General features: G+C 46.7%; 1 protein-coding gene and 1 long non-coding RNA gene across 2 annotated transcripts in view; one reads left to right on the plus strand and one right to left on the minus strand.

Annotated features, from left to right (window-relative positions):
• Window positions 1–971: 971 nt before the first annotated feature.
• On the minus strand, window positions 972–3,453 carry LOC128111466 (uncharacterized). The gene is made up of 3 exons (XR_008218654.1): window positions 3,389–3,453; window positions 1,248–1,642; window positions 972–1,147 (listed from the first exon to the last, which is right to left on the minus strand). It is a non-coding gene; the product is annotated as an uncharacterized LOC128111466 (long non-coding RNA).
• Window positions 3,454–3,480: 27 nt separating this feature from the next.
• Window positions 3,481–20,464, plus strand: part of Klhl22 (kelch like family member 22) — a 42,640-nt gene continuing 25,656 nt past the window's right edge. The window contains exons 1-3 of the mRNA XM_052740070.1: window positions 3,481–3,585; window positions 8,500–8,762; window positions 17,081–17,246. Coding sequence (XP_052596030.1) covers window positions 8,536–8,762; window positions 17,081–17,246 — 393 coding nt within the window. The 5' untranslated portion in view covers window positions 3,481–3,585; window positions 8,500–8,535. The remainder of the gene's footprint in view (window positions 3,586–8,499; window positions 8,763–17,080; window positions 17,247–20,464) is intronic.

Raw genomic sequence — 20,464 nt, forward strand, 5'->3', positions numbered from 1 at the left:
TTAAGTAGTAGCATATATTTATCTTGCAGTTGCAGGAGGGAGGAGGCTTTCCTTCCCCACCAAGGCCCAGCGTGCTCTGTCACAGCAGACACCTGTTAATTCTTTATCCTAGGGGACAGATTGCAGGAGGCATGATCTGATTTCTGGCAGAGATAATGAGGGGCAGCTAGAAGGTCCCGTGATCTACCATTTTCCAAGGGTGCCTTTCTCTCTTAGAATGTATCCACTGCATTTCTGTCACTTTTATCAGTGTATTTTCTTTAATAAGTTGTCTTTAATCTTTCCTATATCTGTTTTAGCTTGGCAAACACTTGAAGATCTCTGGATGATGTTGCTCTCCAATAAGACTGACGAGATAACTGTTGTAGTACTGTTTTTTCCTCTAGATATAACATGACATTTTGGAGTAGAGATTGCCTGTTAGACATGGTAACTAAAGGAGCAGAAAAATACAGCTCAGAGGTTAAGAGCACTGGCTGCCCTTCCAGAGGACCTGAGTTCAATTCCCAGCATCTACAAGGTGGCTCACAACTATCTATAATGAGATCTGGTGCCCTCTTCTGGCATGCAGGCATATATGCAGGCAGAACACTGTATAATATATAAACAAATAAATAAATAAGTCTTAAAAAAAAAAAAAAAAGAACTGTAGGTCTCTCACCGGGCACTCTAGTTATTCCTTCTGGCCTTCCTCCTACGAACACGTGATCTTGGGAGATTCTAGAGTATATAAGAAGTGGAAGATGAACTGAAACTGGGACTTCATGACGCAGTTTCTATGAGGTCATCCTCAACGACAGGGTGGCACTTTTAAGTGATAGTTTTTTGGGCCCACCCTATAAATGGCTCCTCTAAATAAGCCTAATGAACACACTGGTTCATAAACATGGATTTCAGTGGAACCCTTACTTTGGTTTGTCATTGGAAGCTTCATGAAAAAGAATGGACACACATTACCCTTCAGAAGAGCTTTATTGGGGGGGAGGGGCCCTAAAGGGGAGAAGGAGGTCTTCAGGTCCAAAGAGGAGCTTCCTTAGAAGAGATATACTGTCATGGCCATAGGCAGCCATAGTGGGTTCTTGAAGGGTGTCGTGTGACAAAATTTCCTGGGAAGACAACACACGTCTACTCACTCCAGACAGGGATCCTACAACAGACCAAAGTACGGGTACCACCAAAGTCCAATTTGGTGAACCGATGAGTTTTATTGGGGTTACTTACAGAAATATGGGTGAGGGGTCACTTACAGGAGCAGAAATGACTCAGAGACAGCTGCATCATCGACCAGCATGGGTGACAGCTCACAAGCTGGGGACCTGGCCCAACTGCACAGCCTGTGGGAAGGTGAGTGGACTGCGGTGTCCTTCCCAGTTGTCTCACTTGGTCTAAATCTCTTCCAGGTTTCTGCTTTGTTCAGGCAGCTGCTCTGGTCTGAGTCTACTTTACAGCTTTCCTCTTCTGAGAGTCTTCTGTGCAGCTCAGCCTCACCTGTCTGAGAAGGACTTTCAGCTTTTATTGTTTACTCTGGCAGGGAGCGGTGTTGTATGATATTTTGATTGTGTTCTGACAAATAAAGCTTGCTTGGAGTCAGAGGGGGGGCCAGCCACTAGCCGACCAAAATTAACCATAGAGGTTTGGAGGACTGTAGAGAGAGGAGACAAGAAGTAGTAAGGCAGGGCAGAGAGAGGATCTGGACCCTTTTGGTTGGAGGAACCACAGAAGTAGGAAGCGACTGTGGCTGCTCCCCCGCTTCTCTGATTTTTCAGGTTTCTACCCTGATATCTGACTCTTGATTTTTTATTGATAAAATTAATTGCCGGGTGGTGGTGGCGCATGCCTTTAATCCTAGCACTCGGGAGGCAGAGCCAGGCGGATCTCTGTGAGTTCGAGGCCAGCCTGGTCTCCAAAGCGAGTTCCAGGAAAGGCACAAAGCTACACAGAGAAACCCTGTCTCGAAAAACCAAAAAAAAAAAAAAAAAAAAAAGAATTAATTAGATTAACACTTCAGAAGGGTCTAGTGAATCTGGTCAGTTTCAGGGACTTCCTGAAGCTATTTTAAGTTTTTATTTTTTTATTTTTTAATTTTTAATTTAACCTTCCTGCTTAAGGATCTTCTCTGAAGGATGGAATGCTTCAGTCTTGGAGGAAACTGTTGTACGACAAAGGGAAAGAGAGAATCTTCCCTTCAAATCCAGAGACCAAAGGGAGTTTAGGTTTTTGGGGTGGGAAGAACTTCATACTACATAAACTAGTTCTACAGCCTGGATTTAGAGATCTCTTCCTATTCTCCTATTCCCTACTTCTGGAACTTTCTCTTGGTTGATTGGGTGTATTTTATCCCCTTCTTCTCATTCTTTGTTGGCTCTCATGCCCATATATTTGCTGATGGTATCTCCTTGCTAGAATACTTTGATCACTATTTGAAAGTGTTCAGTAACACAGCTGGAGACATCTGCTTCAGGGAGCCTTAATGGGTAAGAATTCTACCTCCACTGGGTGCCTCTTTTCCTAGAGGCAAGGTCTATTCTCTGGGTAGCAATTGGGGTTCACCTAAACCAGCCTTTCTGTTACTTATTTTCTTCTTCTTTCTTCCCTCCCTTTTTTCATGAGGAGCCATGCTTGCAACCGCATTCCCCTACAGTGCCTTTCATTCTCTACATTGCAGCCCCCACAACTTGCTCCCATCTGTAAGAAGGCTCTACAGATCTACTCTTGGGTGTTGCCACAGGTATGTGCCCCTGGAGTGTGGTCCTCCTGGAGGTGAGGCAGAGAATGTGGGTGCCAAAGGACTCCCCAGGACAGGTAAGTTTTGGGATTGGGAACCAGGTTTAATCTAGAGTCTCAGAAAAGAAGAAAATCAACACTTGTTCATAAAGCCTTTGCTCGTCTACACTCTCCACAGCGAACATGGGGCGAGGGACCTTCTAGTCCGTCTAAGAAAAGTACAAGGAGAGGAGAAAGGGGAGAATGCCTGGGCCAGTGAATAAGGAAGTGAGGAAATAAGAGGCAGAGGGAGGAACCCAGACAATAAAGGAAGGAAGGAAAGGAAGACAGAATGAATGAGGGTAGGAGCGACTGAGAGAGGGCGGCAAGGAAGGAGCGAGGGGAAACAAGTGAATAAGTGATGAAGAAGTGAATGAAGTAACGCGGGGAGGACGAGGAAACGAATGACGGTGGAAAGGGGGAAGTGGATGGAAGAAGGAGGAATGAATGAGGTAAGGGATGAGTAAATGAATGCTTGGAAACGGGAGTGAGTGCAAGGAGGCAATGAGTGAGATGGTAAATGAATGGGTGTGAAGAGTCAAGCGAGCAAAGAAGCATCAATGAGAGAACGAGTGAGGGTAAGAACGAGGCAAGGAGAAAGGGAAAGAAGGGCACAGATTTGCACCTCCAAAAGGCACCCAGCGACACCGCAGCAGATCAGCCCCTGTCCCGCCGGCTCTTCAGCCTCGCCCCGCCCCGCCGGCGCCCCCCTCCCGTAAGTCCACTTGCGCCTGCGCGGTGCCCCACGTGACGGTGAGGCTCCGCCCCCGCCTCCGGCCTCCCGCCTGCTGCGAGAGCGGCCTCAGCTTGCGGCAGCACCAGGTCAGCTGCGAGGCGTGTACCGAGTGGGCCCGGCCGGCCTGCGTGGCCGAGCTCGCGCTGCACGCGGGGAAGGGAGCGGGGGCGGCGGCGGCGGCGGCGGCGGCGGGGGCGGCGGGAGCGGGGAGCCGGGCCAAGTGCCGCGGGCGTCCGGGGCGGGCGCGGGCGACTGCCTGACGTGGCGGGGGCTCGGCCGGGCGACCCCCGGGCCTCCGGCGCGAGCTCGGCGCCGTGGTGCGGGCGGCCGAGGCCTTCGCGCGGATGAGGCGGGCCGTGGCCGTCTCAGCCCGGTCGGCCAGGCTTGTCGCGGGCCGCGGGTCCGAGTGTGGCCTCCGGCCAGTCCCCGACCCTCGAGGCTACGCGAGCAGGCATTGCAACAGGCGCCAGGGCGGGCCTGGCTGCCGCGCCTGGCGTGACCTCAGACTTCAGCCGCGGCTGCGGTTGCTGAGAGTAGCCGAAGAGTTTGCGCTGTCAGTGCAGAATCACCGGGTTGTACTAGTTTAGATCCTTTTGGATCCTGCCAGGCCGAACGAACAGACCGGGCGGGGCGCGGCGGGGCCACCTTCTGCCCGCGGCTGCTTCCAAGGGTCAGGCCGAGCTCTGAGATGCTCCTAGTCTGCGCCTCGGGGAAACAAGCCACGGAGCACGTCAGCACCCCTTGGAGACTCCCTCCTTGGAAATAAGGACCCGCTCCCTCCTCTGCTCTTTCCAAGCTGCTGGTTTTTCTTTTGTTGCACATCTTACGTTGTACTGCTGAAGATTGGGGTGGGCGGGTTGAGGATGCCTTTTCAGTAAACGATAAGTTGAAGACTCCTCTAAAATAATTTTCAGTGCCCAACTGTTTGCGATAGCAAACAATGGGAGGAAAACCACATGTCTTGACAGGATCAAATAGGATCCCTTAAGTAAAACATGTTTATAGGGTGGACTATAGGCGGGGCATGAAGTTATAAACAGAAGCTAATGGAAAGCGGAAGAATATTATAGATTTGCAGTCACCAGAGTCTCCATGTTCTGTCTTTGAAGAAAAAAAGTGTCTGTGTATGTGTGCCTGAGTGAAGGTGCTCTGGATGCCAGCAGAGGGCATCCGGACCCCTGGAACTGAGCCACCTGATAGAGTGCTGGGAACCAAACTCCAGTTCTCTGCAAGAATAGTATGCGCTCTTAGTTGTTCTGAACCTTTTCTCTAACCCTAGCTCCAGTTTCTTTCATTATTTGTTTATGACAAGTCTCTACATATTCCAGGCTGGCTTCAGACTTGTGGTCCTCTCATTAGTACCCCTGAGTGCTGGAGTCAGGCTTGTGCCATTATGTCTGGCTATACCAGAGACCTTGGATGTTGTGCCGAATTCCTTTTCTTGGTCTTAGTAAATGTACTTTGCCCAGGGGAGTAGTCACCCTATTTTACTGTACTTGTTCTTGTGGTGACTGTTTAGGAAGTAGATGATATCCATCCCTTTCCAAGAGGGCAGATGGGCCGCTCAACTGACAGCTGTGGAACCCCATCCCCGTACACGTGGTGGGGTGGGAGTTAGTGTCTTTTAAGGCAATTAGTTCTCATAGTCTTCCACAGATGAGGAAGCCCTCCCGACTCCATAATTTGTTGTGGTGAGGAAGCTGAGGTTTGGAGGTAGCAGCCAAGTACCCAGAATCTGATAGGTGTAGCCATAGGAACTAACTATCCCTGAGATGCTGTGAGACAGGCTGTCAAGGGTAGAGAAGACAGGTTCACCACCAGAGCATGTTTGTTGAGATTATGTGAAGGTGCGAGGTAGATGTGATCAGCTTGGTCATGGCCAGAGTAGGATCATGAGAAACAAACCTGGTCCTATGTGGAGGATGATGGGTGTCATAGGTGCATGTTTGGTCTCCTGTCCATCCTGGACAGAAGAGTCTGTAGAGAATGAGGTGAGAGGGAAATCTGTTGGAACAACATTCCTATGCTCTGACTCTAAACTGTGACCCTGGAAGAATAAGGGAATGGCTATGCAAGATCCAGGAGAAGAGTCAAGACCAAAGGAGCTTAGAAAACATAGGCTTAAAAAGGAAAAGAGAAGCCGGGCATGGTGGCGCATGCCTTTAATCCCAGCACCCGGGAGGCAGAGGCAGGTGGATCTCTGTGAGTTCAAGGCCAGCCTGGTCTACAGAGCGAGATCCAGGTCAGCCAAGGCTATACAGAGAAACCCTGACTAGAGAGGGGGTGGGGGGGGCAGTCATTGAGGCTAAGAGGTTTCAGATAGAAAATGTAGTATACGATTGACAAAAACAGACCAGCTGGAAGGGATTCTGGCTGGAGATGTCATTGGGAATGCATGTCCTGGGGAAATGGATGGATTGAAGGAAAGGAAGAGGTCAGGAGAGGAGGCCTTGTAGGGCAGAGTTTCCAGGCTGGAGAGATCCTAACCCAGAGACAGATGGTGGGACATACAGCTCTAACCCTCTCTAGGGCCTTGTGAGAAAGCACCCAGTTCAGGGTAGAAAGGAAGTGTGGATAAGCCAATAGAGTCCTGCAGCCAGGAGACAGATGGAGGAGAAGTGAGCATGTGTGATGGGAGGCTGCAGAGGCGTGAGAGCAGAGGTCCAGAAGAGGAGGTGGGTGGTGGCGAGGGATGTGCCCCTTCTGTGGTAAGAAGCCTTTCTGGGCTAGTTTTGTGTTAACATCTGTTTACTTTAAAATATGCATATTTGGGGGCTGGTAAAATGGTTCAGTAGTTTGTGTACTTACTGCTCTTACAGAAGACCGGATTCTGTTCCCAGCACCTCAGCCAATGGCTCACACACTGCATTCCAGAGGAGCTGCCACCTCCTTCTGACCTCTGAGGGCTCACACATACATAGTACACAAAATAAAAATAAATCTTTACATTTACTTACTTATTGTTGCTGTTGTATGTGTGTGTGCAGCACAGTGTATGTGTGGAGTCCAGTCCTCCATCTTTATGTGGGTTCCAGGCATCGAACTCAGGTTGTCAGGCCTACAGGGCGAATGTTTCCCACCGAGCCATTTCACTGACCCTTGTTTTCATCTTAATTATTAAAGAAATGGTGGGGAACTGGAGGTGGTTCGTAAGGTGGCAGGAAGGCTCTGGCCTTCTAAATGGCTGACCTGTGCTAAAAGAGCATATGGTTGGCCACAGGACCTATCTTACCTCCAGGATAGTTGCTTCCTGACCCCTAGTGTGCACAGTTGTTTCTGGTTCATTCTGTGTGTGTGTGTGTGTGTGTGTGTGTGTGTGTGTGTGTGTGTGTGTGTGTGTTGGCAAAGGGATATTTGTAGTAGGTTTGGCTTAGGTTTTTGTTTTTGGGGTTTTTTGTTTGTTTGTTTTGTTTTTTTGTTTTTCGAGACAGGGTTTCTCTGTGTAGTTTTGGTGCCTGTTCTGGATCTCACTCTGTAGACCAGGCTGGCCTCGAACTCACAGAGATCCGCCTGCCTCTGCCTCTTAAGTACTGGATTAAAGGTGTGCGCCACCACGCCCAGCATAAGATTTATTTTTATTTTATGTGTATGGGTGTTTTGCCTGCATGTATGTCTGTGCACCACATGCGTGCCTGGTGCCTGTGGAAGCCTGAAGAGGGCATTGGATCCTCTGTAGCTAGAGTTGCAAACAGCGTAAGACACCATGTAGGTCCCAGAAACTGAACTCGAGTCCTCTAGAAGACCAGTAGCCAGTGCTTGTAATCACTGAGCCATCTCTCCAACTACTTATTACTTTTCTTAAAGATTTTCCTTTTGAGCCAGGCGGTGGCGGCGCACACCTTTAATCCCAGTACTGGGAGGCAGAAGCAGGTGGATCTCTGAGTTGGAGGCCAGCCTGGTCTACACAGTGAGTTCCAGGACAGTCAGAGCTACACAGAGAAACCCTGTCTTGGAAAAACCAAAACAATTGTGAAATTGTAAAGTGTTAATGAGGTGCATTGTTTGGCTTTAGGGATAAAGAAGAGCTAATAACGGTAAACTCAAAGGTCACATAGGTGTGGCCTTAAGCAAAGTTTTGTTTTTTTTTTGTTTTTTTTTGTTTTTTTTGCTGTTTCAGCACTTTTGTTGTTGAAACAGGATCTCACTGTATAGCTTCGGCTGGCCTGGAACTTGTTTGCTATGTAGACTAGGCTGGCCTCAAACTCAGAGTGCTGGGATTAAAGGCTGAGTCACCGGGTCTGGCTTGTTTTAGTATTCTTTTTTTTTTTTTTTTTTTTCTTCGAGACAGGGTTTCTCTGTGTAGCTTTGCGCCTTTCCTGGAACTCGCTTTGGAGACCAGGCTGGCCTCGAACTCACAGAGATCCGCCTGGCTCTGCCTCCCGAGTGCTGGGATTAAAGGCGTGCGCCACCACCGCCCGGCTGTGTTTTAGTATTCTTGTTTGAGATATTTCTCAGGAAAGGGATATTGTTGTAGGCCATCTTTTGGTGTCTTATCAGTTACATTGAATTTCTTAACTCTCAGCCAGAAAAAAATGAACCTGATCGTGGGGGTGAGAGGCTGCTTTTTCTCCCATGTTCTCTTTACTTTCCCTGTCTTTCTATTCTGTCTCAAGTCTTCTCCCAGAACTCTTCTCTGTCCAGTGCTTTACTGAACTACACCCCTGTCCTCTTTTTAATTCTGTTTTGAGACAGGGTCTGTCTAAATTTTCTGCCCTTCAGTTTGTGATCTTCTCCAAGTAGCCGGGATTCCATTTGTGAGTTGTCATGCCAGCCTCAGAACACTTGTTTTCCTGCAGTGCTGAGGGTGGCACATAGGATGAAGGCCGTGTGGGTGAAGAGACCAGGTATAAGACAGAAGCCCAGTGGGACCGCGGCTGGGAGGAGCAGGCTTTGGGATCGCAGGGAAGTCACCGCAGCGGGTGCCGTGGGGGCAGTGCCGTTGGCCTGGGATACCATGCCAGCTTCCTACCTGCCCATTCCTTGCTCCCTGTGTCTTGCAGCTGACTACAGTGGTGAGGGCTGCTGTGGCTGTCAGGATGGCAGAGGAGCAGGAGTTTGCCCAGCTGTGCAAGCTGCCAACACAGCCCTCCCACTCACACTGCGTCAACAACACCTATCGAAGCACCCAGCACTCCCAGGCCCTGCTCCGGGGCCTGCTTGCTTTGCGAGACAGTGGGATCCTCTTTGATGTTGTCCTGGTGGTAGAGGGGAGACACATTGAGGCTCATCGAATTCTGCTAGCTGCATCGTGTGATTACTTCAGGTAAGTTACCTATGTTTATTCAGTGTTTTTATTAATGGGTTTCATTATGACACTCTCATACATGTATAGAATGTGTTTTAATCATAGTCACCTTAATACTTGTTCCCTCCCAGCCCTCCTACATTTTGGTTTTGTTTGTTTTTGGTGACCCACTGAGTGTATTAGGGTCTCTTGCAGGAGAGTTGGGTGAGAGGTATTGTAGTGACATGCGTACCTTACTGGTGACTATACCACTTAAGAAAATGTCACCAAAAAAAAAAAAAAAAAAAGAAAAGAAAGGAAGAAAAACTGTCTTTCCCTCCCTCAGTAACCATCGACTAACTGCCTAGACCCTCAAGGAGGGAGGCCCTTATGCATCCCTGCCCTGCAAATGTTTCTGTAGGGTGATCACAGGCAGGCCTACCTTTCCCAAGTGGGGGTCCCTGGCACTGGAGGTGGCTGGGTCTTCTCCTTCCTTCAAAGCTCTCAACCAGCCTAGCAGAGAAGAGGTCGTCAGAGTTGTCTTTCAGTTTGGCTCTCTGCTGGGCCTATTCTCATTTTTCAAAACTGGATCATGACTGGCTTGACTTAAATGTTGTGGGGGTTTTTTGGTCTTGTTTTGTTTTGGTTTTGGTTTTCAAGACAGGGTTTCTCCATGTAACTCTGGCTGTCCTGGATCTCATTCTGTAGACTAGGCTGGCCTCCAACTCAGATATCTGCCTGCCTCTGCCTCCCCACCACACCCAGCTTTTGGGGTGTGTGTGTGTGTTTCCTTTTTATTTTTCTGTGGACTTAAAGCTATGGAAGTTGAAAGAATAGTGTGTGATGAACATGATAATCACCAACATTTTGCCACGTTGCTTTCCATCTCTTTATATTTACATACCTGCTTTCAGGACTTTATTTCACTTTACTCCTCACCCCATTAAAATGCCGTCTAAGAGGTTGGCTAGAACTCCCTTTATGGATTAGGCTGCCTTAAAACTGGCAGCATTTCTCCAGCTTCTGTTTCTGGAAAGCTGGGTTATGGGTATGTGAGCCATGCCCACACTGCTCAGGGACCTGCCATTTCTGCTCTTATCAGCACCTTGGAGGTCTGGGCAGAGAAGTCAGCAAGGGAAGTCTGTGCAGCAGCAGCTCTGGAAAGTCCAGACTACAAAATGCAGAGAGATGGCAAGAGGCTGGCTGAACATGGACTATCTGGAAACAAGTCTACCTTGTGCTTAGTCTGTGGGACTTTGGAAGCTTGCTGGACTTCTGAAGAGAACACAAGCATAATTGGACGTAGAAAAGAAAGGACCATTGTGTTCCTTGCAAAGAGCTAGTTCTCTGCATTAATCTGAATGTTTATGATGTTCCCAAGAGGATTTATTGGGAGTGAATTGCACAAACTTGTTATAAACTTGAAAAGAAAAAGCAAGCAACGGTCAGAAAATGGCGGGAGCAACAGAAATGAGAGGGGTTGGCCCTGTCCTGTATTGGCTATGGTATCAGTGTGTGGGGTTTGGAACTGCTTCTGTGGGAGAGAGAGAAAGAAATAGAGAAAAAGCACGAGGTTCAGAAATACCACAGATATAACAGGAACTCTGCACATGACAAAAATGACATTGTAAATCAAGGGAGGGACAATGGATACCACCATTGCCACCAGAAGAACAAAGTTGGACCCTTGCTCCATGCCTTATACAAACATTAATGCCAAGTGATCAACAGTTTTGTTTTGCGGTGCTAAGGTTCAAACCTAGCAGTCTTGGCACATGCTGGACGGGTGCCAAGGGCCACACCACCAGTCTGATGTGTGTGCGGGTGTCCCCCTCCATGTAGAGGTCAAAGGTCAACCCCTCAGACTTCTTCTTTACTCTTCATCCTATTCCAGTTTTTGAAACAGTCTCTAACTGAACCTGACCAGCGAGCCCAGGGGTCCTCTGGCTCTGCTCCATATCGCTGGGGTTACAGGCTGTGTTGCATTGGCCAGCTTTTTTTTTTTTTTTTTTTTTGGATTTTTCGAGACAGGGTTTCTCTGTGTAGCTTTGCGCCTTTCCTGGAACTCACTTGGTAGTCCAGGCTGGCCTCGAACTCAGAGATCCTCCTGGCTCTGCCTCCCGAGTGCTGGGATTAAAGGCGTGCGCCACCACCGCCCGGCGCATTGGCCAGCTTTTAATGTGTGTCGGAGATCTGACTCAGGTCCTTATGAGTCAGATCATTGCCACTACACCATCTCTCCTGCCCTCAAGCCCGAGTTTTTTTGTTGTTGTTGTTTTTCGAGACAGGGTTTCTCTGTGTAGCTTTGGAGCCTGTCCTGGATCTCACTCTGTAGACCAGGCTGGACTTGAACTCACAAAGATTCGCCTGGCTCTGCCTCCCGAGTGCTGGGATTAAAAGCATGTACCACCACTGCCCGGCCAAGCCCGAGTTTTAAGTAACAACCTAGAGGAAAATACAGAAAAGTATTTTCTAATATAATCTCAGAGGGAAAAGTCATTCTAAGTTTGACACAAAACAATGACAAGAATTGAAACTGATAAATTTGATGACACTTAAAATAGACAGTTAGTCGTGGTACTGTACCCTTATAGTCCCAGCACTCACAGGGTTGAGGCCAACCTGAACTACATAATTTAAGTTGTCTTAAAACAAAACAAAACAAAAACCAAATTTCTCAGCCAAAACCCAGGACTTAGGAGGCAGAGACAGGTGGATCTCTGTGAGTTCAATGCCAGCTTGGTCTACATAGAAAGTTCCAGCATAGCAGGAGCTGCATAGAAAGACCTTGACTAGAACAAAAACAAAACCCTACCAAAACAAAACAAAAACAAAAACCTGCCAAATTTTTACAAGTCAGAAATCTTCAAGAAAGGATGGAAGAAAGTTTAACTCACCCCTGAAAAGACCTGTCCCTTCCAGTACATAAGAGATTATAATTATAGTCCAAAACTAGCAAAATTCTGGATTGTTCAGAAAGACTATTGAAATGGCTTTTTAACAGTGTGATACGATCTTTTTATTCCATTTATAATAATATTTCTTCTCGTGCTGGCAGAGTTAGAGCTAGTATTTCCTGGCTCTTAGCATGTTTGTAGATGGTGTGGGGGCCAGGTTCCTGACTCCAGTGTGGGGAGTGGCGGAAGATCAGGTGAATAGGACTGTTCAGTTGTGAATGTATGTTAACTTTTCGGCCCAGGATCCACATTTGCAGAAATTAATCCTATCAGATATGGTATGACATGGGGGTGGAGCCATATCCATTGTGTAATATAAACCTAAATGTACTTGAGTTGGAGTTGGCTAAATGATTGAGAGACTTTACAAAGAGAATCCTGCCCCACCATGGGTGATTACTCCCAAAAGTGCCAACCCTGCACTCTGCACAACTTTAAGACTGCTCCACTGGTCTCCTCTTGAAAGTCCAACCATCCGAATCTCCTCTTCAGTACTTGTTTACTGCTTCTAAAAGCTGAGGGATGGGCCTCAGAGAATCTTGTAAGAGCAGCCTCTCCCTTCTGGCTGTTCTGCTAGAGCAGTAGTTTTCAACCTGTGGGAGACCCCTTTGTGGGGGTTGAATGACCCTTTTACAGGGGTCGCCTAAGACCTTTGGAAAACACAGATACTAACAATACAATTCATAACAGTAGCAATGGAAATAATTTTAGTTGGGGGGGGTCACCACAACATGAAGAACTGTACTGAAGGGTTGCAGCATTAGGAAGGTTGAGAACCACTGTGCTAGATAGTGATAGGTAGGAATTGGTTTCCCAGATGTGTCTGAAATAAAAGCAAAGTAAAACGCAGAGTCACCTGCCCCTGGGGTGACCCTGGTGGATTAGGGTGCAAACCATCCTTAAGAGGGATTCACCACAACTTTTTATGGATTTAATCAGTTATTTAATCTGTCTGTCTGTCTATCTATCTAGCTGTTTATTGAGGCGGCAGCGGGGGACTGTGTATCCTTGGCCAGCCTAGAAGTGGAATGTAGACCACATTGCTTCCAAAGTACTGGGGTCAAAAGCATGTGCTGCCCCAACTGGCTCAGATCTTTTTTTTTTTAATAATCTCACAATATTTATTGTCACATGGTAATAACATAAGGGCCACAAAACAGTATGAATAAATGTTTCAGACTGTGCTTCCAGCAGAAGACACCTTTAAAAAATACTATTGCCATCTCAACTTCTGTCTTTGACCATTTCTAGCTGGAAACACTTTGTAGCTGAGTAATATTATCAGCTATTACATCTTTAAATCTATAGTTATAGTAGTTACCTAGTTAAAATATAAGTGAAAGGTAAGGTAGTTGCTGGTTGTGGTGTTTAGTCTTCCATCTTAAGGCTGGTGGTGTAGTTCAGCAGTAGGAAGCTGTCAGGAGAGCTTGGGTTCTACCCCAGCAACATAAACTAGTGTAACGACGGTGGGGAAGGTCATTGTAAGTGTTGCAGCTCTGAAGGGAGAGGTATCCTGGTACACAAAAAACCTCACACAAGACATCTATTAGGAGAGACACAGAGGGTGGCTGCCTCTGCTCAGGTGAGAAGCAGCAGGGAGCTGAACAAGAGGCTCAGGGTTTCTTGGGGCCAGAGTTTTCCGGAGAGGGGATTTCTAGGGTGGGGATTTGTGAGATTTCAAGCCAAGCCTGGGGATTAGTGGAGTTTTGTGCTCAGGGATTGGTGGGTTTTGGTAGGTTTTCAAACTCGGAAGTAGGCTTGGACTCTTTACAGTAATAAAAGCATATTTGGTCCTGGTTATTGCCTCTTTCCTTTTGATACCTAATCAATATCTCTGCATTGGGATAGTCTTTTTGTACACTGTGTGAAGATGTCTGTCCTTCCTCACCTGCCTACGGCACATTCTGATTGATTTAATAAAGAGCTGAATGGCCAATAGCTAGACTGGAGAGGATAGGTGGGACTTCCAGGGAGAGATAGGAACTCTGGGAAAGAATCGGAGGCAGGAGATTCCCCAGACAGACACAGAGGAAGTTGGAAGTATTGAGGAGAGGTAAAGAGCCACGTGGCAAAATATAGATTAATATAAACGGGTCAATTTAATTTATAAGAGCTAGTTGGGAACAAGTCTAAGCTAAGGCCAAGCTTTCATAAAAAAAGGGAAAAAAAAGTCTTCATGTCATTATTCGGGAGCTGGCAGTTCAAAGAAAGACCTGTTACATCTCTGCTTGAATGTCTTAATGTGACATGGTAGGATCCCCCCACTTATTTTGTTTAAACTAGTTCCTCCTGAATTTTCCCCCAATTGCCCAGACGCTTTGCCCCACAAAGGGCCTTATGTCCTCCAGATGCTCCTGGAGTCAGTCTGTCAGCAGGCTCTTGGCTGTACCCTGGCATTTCAGCTGCAGTTTTCCAACAACACTGCCCTTCCCTGAGCCAAGAGCCTCCTGTGTAACTGGTTTTCTGCCTCTTCCTCAGCCCATTCTTCAGCCTCTCCTTTCTAGGGCACTTTATGTAAAAATTCCCTCATCCTAGATTCCAGCACACTTTCTGTCCTGCCCTGGAGATACAGCTGGGCTCCGCCTGCCCCACCTTACTTCTCGCTCACTCCCTCTTGCGTTGGCTATGTTGCTCAGAAAGCTCTTCCAAACCCTGAATCTGTGTGCCTGCCTCCTCATCTTTTACTGAGACTTTTCAGACAGTCTCGCTTCCTGAGAGTGTCCAGCTCCTGCTCTTTCCAAGCACTCTAGTGAGTTACTTTCAAGTCAAACTCCCTTAAGCTCCTTCTCATTATTTCAGTATTTTCCCAGTCCAAACAACTATCATCCTCCCTCTGTCCCCGCTTCCCTCCCTCCCAACCTTCCTCTTTCCTTCCCATTTCTGTGCTGGAAATGGCACCTAGGGCTCTGTGCATTCTAATTCTAGGTAAGCACTCTGCTACCAAGCTACCTGCCTGTCTTCCTCCTCTGTCATCATTAAATTTGTATGTCAGGAGGCCAGAGAGATGACTCAGCAGTTAAGAGCACTGACTGCCTTGTAGAGGACCCAGGTTCAATTCCTAGCACCCATATGGTAGCTCACAACTGTCTGTAACTACAGTCCCAGAGGATCTCAGAGGACACTGGACCATATAGTGCAAAGATGTGCATTCAGGCAACACTTACATAAAAATAGATACAATCTTTCTGGGTGGTAGTGTCACCTGCCCTTAATCTCAGGACTTGGGAGGCACAGGCAGGTGGATCTCATGAGTTCAAAGTCAGCCTGGTCTACCGAGAGAGTTGTTGGACAGGCCGAGCTATATAGTGAGACCCTGTCTCAAAAAAATAAAAAATAAGTAAGTAAATAAATAAATAGAATCTCAAGAAAAAAATTTTAATGTATATACCAGAAGTTTAGTGGTTTACCTCCAAGATACTGTCAGTGATAGGCAGGGGCCAAGCCTAGCACTGCCATCAGCAGCTGGAGTGGTTAGTTCCCTTTTTCCTTAGGGTCCGCCTTCCAGTTATAACTACTGCAGGAAAAGTTTGAGGAGTCAAAGTGAAACCAACTGGAGTTTGTTAAGATAAGCAGAGAACATACGTTAGGCTGAGTCATGGACATTTAGGGAAGAAGAGCAAACAAGGGCTTCTTCTTGTATTGTTTTTTGAGACAAAAGTTTCTCTGTATAGCCCTGCCTCTGCCTCTGGAGTGCTGGAATTAAAGGTGTGCACTACCACACCCAGCAAGACAGGGTTTCTTTCTTTTTCTTTTCTTTTCTTTGTTTTTTTTTTTGTTTTGTTTTGTTTTGTTTTGTTTTGTTTTGTTTTTGGAGACAGGGTTTCTCTGTAGTTTTGGTGCCTGTCCTGGATCTCACTCTGTAGCCCAGGCTGGCCTCGAACTCACAGAGATCCCACCTGACTCTGCCTCCTGAGTTCTGGGATTAAAGGCATGTGCCACTGCCACCCAGCAAGACAGGGTTTCTTAAGATGTACAGTTATGCTTAAGTGTCATTTTACAGTCACTATATTTGATTTTTATGGCTAAGTGATGTAGCTCAGAGGATATAATTTACTACAATAGTTTAAGAATAAATAAACCTTAAATTTTAAGTAAAGCTTAGAAATTAAATAAAAATCTGGCCAGAGAGATAGTTCTGCAGACAATGGCCCAAGTAAATAAGTAAAAACACATGAGCTGGCTTACCATCTACTTCTTGAATTTCTTTTTTAAAATGGAATTATAAAAATGATTTTATGAGGTGCATTGTTTAGGTTTTGGGAGAGAGGTACTAATATAGTTAAACTCAAGGTTTCTAACATTCTGCCCTAAGTAAGCATGATTCATTTATTTGTTTTTGTTTTTTTGAGATAGGCTGCTTCTATGTAGTGCTGGCTGTCCTGGAACTCATTATGTAGACCAGGCTGGCCTCCAACTCACAGAGATCCATTCACCTCTACTGCCCAAGTGCTGAGATTAAAGGTGTGTGTAGGTGGAGTTTTCCTGTCCTGATTGCCTGCTCCCAAATAACCAACACAGGAACTTAATATTACGTATAAATGCTTGGTCAGTAGCTCAGGCTTGTTACTAGCTAACTCTTACATTTAAATTAGCCCATATTTCTTATCTATGCTTTGCCACATGGCTCATGGCTTGTTACTTCATTTTTTACAAGTTCTGCTCCCTCAGTGGCTGGCTGTTGTTCCCCTGACTCCGCCCTTCTTCCCATCACTCTCCTAGTTTGGTTGTCCCGTCTATAATTCCTGCCTGGCTACTGGGCAATCCACCTTTTATTAAACAATCTGAGTGACAAATCTTCACAGTGTACAAAAGGATTATTCCACATCAGGTGTGCACCACCACACCTGGCTTGTTGGTTGTTTTTAATGTCTTTGTTTGAGATGTCCTTAGGAAAACACAATACCTCTGTAGATAAGTTTGCCTTACTAGTTATATTGAAGCTTCTTGATGCTCTGTCAACAGGAAAGGCAAACTGGAACCCATGTGCAATGATTTTCTCTATTAAATACATGTAATGCAGTGGCTCTCGGCTGTTACGTATTTGCTGTTAGCACATTCTTTCGAAGCTTCCTCCGGTTGCTGTCTGGCCTGAGAACTGCACTGGTGGATGTGCAGCAGGCAAACGAGGCACTGCTCCCGGGAAGAGCATGTAGGGGCCTGGGCCGTATTTGGGGAGTCAAGCGATCCCAGGACGACTGCCCAACTGATCAGGCTCCTTCTGTATACTGACTCCCCTTTGCCGTCTGTTACTCAGGACACAGAGCAGTCAGTGTTGGGCATGAAGACTGTCATCCGGCCAGCCCCACCACCAGCTCTTAGTCCCTTCTGAATGCTTTTTGTGGCCCACACTGAAGTCCTGACTGAGTAACTCTCAATGCCTTGTGTCTTTTTGCCTTACAGAGGAATGTTTGCTGGGGGATTGAAGGAGATGGAGCAGGAAGAGGTCCTGATCCACGGTGTGTCTTACAATGCCATGTGCCAAATCCTGCATTTCATTTACACTTCTGAACTAGAGCTCAGCCTGAACAATGTGCAGGAGACCTTGGTTGCTGCCTGCCAACTTCAGGTGAGAGTTGCCTTGTTGAACAAGAAGACTCATACCTGAGGGGGACTTCCCCAGATACCTGTGATGACTGCTGGTATGAGGTAGGTCAAGAGGGCAAGAATACCAAGTAATGAGGCAAAATATGGAACAGGGAGGCTACCTTGGTAATGAGCCTTGGGAACGGAAGCAGAGTAGCTCCAAATGCCCTGGCCTGCCCTCCTCTTCTGCCCTGTTTTTCTACTTAAAAAAAAGAGAGAGAGAGAGAGAGAGATTTGTTTATTCTATGTGTATGAGCATTTTGCCTGCATATATGTCTGTGTACTACACCATGTGTGTGCCTAGTACCTGAGGATGTCAGAAGAGGGAATCGGCTCCCCTGGAACTGGAGTTATGCATGATACGGACCATGTAGGTCCTGTGATTTGAAGCAGGGTCTCTGCAGGGCACTTTTGACTGCTGAGCCCCCTCTGGAGCCCCCTCTTTTTTTTTTTTAATGGTTTTTTATTTTATTTTATGTGTATGAGTGTTTTCCCTGTGTCACATGTGTACAGTTCCTGTGGAGACCAGAAGAGGGTGTTGGGTCCCCTGACACTGGAGTTACAGATAGCTGTGATCTGCCATGTAGGTGGGTGTCGGGAATCAAACCTGGGTTTTCTGTAGCAGCCAGTGCTCTCAATTACTGAGCTATCTCTCCAGCAGCCTTTTCCCCGCTTTCCATTTTTTGACACAGTCTCAATATAGACTAGTCTGGCTTAGAATGTGTGTAGCCTGGGATGGCTAATTTCCTGGCAGTCCTGCCTCAGCCTCCAGAGTGCTAGGCTTCCAGGCGTGAACCCATGTGTCCAACGTGCCCTTTCTTTCTCTGCTGCTTCCTTCTCCTGGCCTGATTTCCTTGCTAGGAAAAAACGTCACAAGTTGGCCAACCCCGAGGCATGTATGTGTGATGGCCCGTGTGTGTGATGTCTAGCAACTTTGAGAATCCTCTGACCTGCAGCACAGTGTACGTCTTTCCTGTATACCAGATGTGTTTGTCCACTCTTTACACACACACACACACACACACACACACACACACACACACACACACACACCCGTCTCCGTCCCCGTCCCGTCCTGTCCTGTCTTACTATGTTAACCATACACAGGCCTAAATTCACAGTTTGGCCTTAGCTACTGCAGTACCTGGTACTACAGACATGTACCATAGTGCATGATTCCTTCCCTCATTTCTTTATTATGTATGTATGTATACCATGTGCATGCCTCATTCTGGCCTCTGCCAGAAGAGGCTGACATCAGATTTTGGAACTGGAACTGGAGTTACAGATGTTTTTAGCATCTATGTGGGTAGTAGGAACCAAACCCAGGTCCTATGGAAGAGCAGCAACTGATCTTTTTAAAACAACAAAATTTTTTTAGATTTATGTATATGAGTATTTTTTTGTTTTGTGAGACAGGATTTCTCTGTGTAGCCTTGGCTGTCCTGGAACTCGCTCTGTAGACTAGGCTAGCCTTGAACTCCCAAGTGCTGGAATTAGAGGTGTGTGCCATCGCTACCCCCCTCCCCTTATGAGTGTTTTGCCTGTACCACATTTGTGCCTGGTACCTGAAGATACCAGGAAAAGGCATCAGATCTCCTGGAGTTGGAGTTAGGGGTAGTTGTGAACCACCTGAGAATTGTGGGGCCTGAGAATTGAACCCAGGTTCTCCTGCAGGTAAACACTTGTACACATAAAATCTTTAAATTTTTTAAAAATATATAAAATACATATTTATAGGTTTCTTTTCATTTTGTTCCCTTAAATAAAAAGTCCCAAACTCACTTCCAGGTGGAACAGTTGGAAGGAATGGGAAAAGACTAGGAGGAAGAGGAACACTGGTGGCTCCTTCAACAAAGGGGCCCTGGGAGGTCCATGGGGCAGCAAGGCAGGGCAGGGCCCCAGTAACCTGTCAGTGAAGAGGCCCGGCTACTCCAGAGCCGAAGGGCAGAGGGTGGCTGTTGAAGAAGCCCAGTCTTCCCACCTGGGGTCAGCAAAGAGGCTAGAGAGAGGGCCCAACTGCTTCCTCAGAGGGAGGACACATTGCTCAGTCCCACAGAAGGCCCATGAGTGGGAAGATGAGGCAAGGTCCATTGGGTAAGCTGATATCGAGTCAAGCTAGTGAGGGATAGCATTCCTCACCATCAGCTGCAATGATAGGCCTATTGGGAAGAAGGAGGGGTGGGGGAGGGCAAGCAGCAGTGTGAACATGCAACATTGTTGTAAAGCAAGTTCTGCTTGCTAGAACGCCGCCGTGGAGTCTGCAGATCAAGTGTGGGTGTTGCGGCTGGTGGTTTGTCCCCATCTGCCCTATCCTGCAGTGGACCTGGTGACTCTCACAGTGTCCCCAGAGTCTTGGGTCTGAACCTAAGCAGAATCGGCCTTGTTGGTTTGCTCTAGGCAAGTGCATTCCATTCTGAGTCTGTCTGGTTGGGGATCCTGTACTAGATGGGCTTCAGCTATGTCCGTGTAGCACTCTACCCAGCAGAGGCACACTGCCATGACAACAGACCAAAGGACCAAGGATGGGGAAATAAGAAGGCTTGGTGCAAGAGGATGGGTTATTGCAAGGATGGCACTACTCATCCCTACTCGCACAGGCCCAGGACAGAAGAGTGTGTTAGGGAAAAGAGGACTAGATGAGGTGGCTAGGGAATTAAACATGGAAAATGAAGATGTTCGGGAACTACAGAGCACCCTGAAGAACCCAACACGGGGATGTGTTTCTCTGATCATTTGTAGGTGTCTATTCAGCCCTTAGCATATCACCTAGCAAGAAACGTGAGTTATCATTTTAATTAAAAAAATTCTAAACATTTATTGATAGACTTTAAATATTAGCAGAATTTCTCTGTATACAGTGGTTAATATGTTGGTAATTCTAATTGAGCCATAGATAGATAGTTGTCTTGTGGTGCCCTCAGAGAACTGGTTCCAGGACTCTCTGTGGATATCAAAATCCAAAGGTCTATAGACCTTCTATAAAATGGAGTATCGTTGGTATGTAACTTTCTTATGTACACCTATGTTCCTATGCTCCTTGTACACTTTAGATTATCTCTAGATTGCTGTAATAGTGTATCAATTAAATGCTACACAAATAGTTTGTTTTTGTGGTTTTTGTTTGTTTGTTTTGTTTTGGTTTTTTTTTTTTTTTTTTTTTAAGATTTATTTATTTATTATGTATACAATGTTCTGCCC

The sequence above is a fragment of the Peromyscus californicus genome, unplaced genomic scaffold (genome assembly GCF_007827085.1).
Source record: "Peromyscus californicus insignis strain IS unplaced genomic scaffold, ASM782708v3 Scaffold_16__1_contigs__length_79575227, whole genome shotgun sequence".
NCBI classification, from domain to species: Eukaryota; Metazoa; Chordata; class Mammalia; order Rodentia; family Cricetidae; genus Peromyscus; species Peromyscus californicus.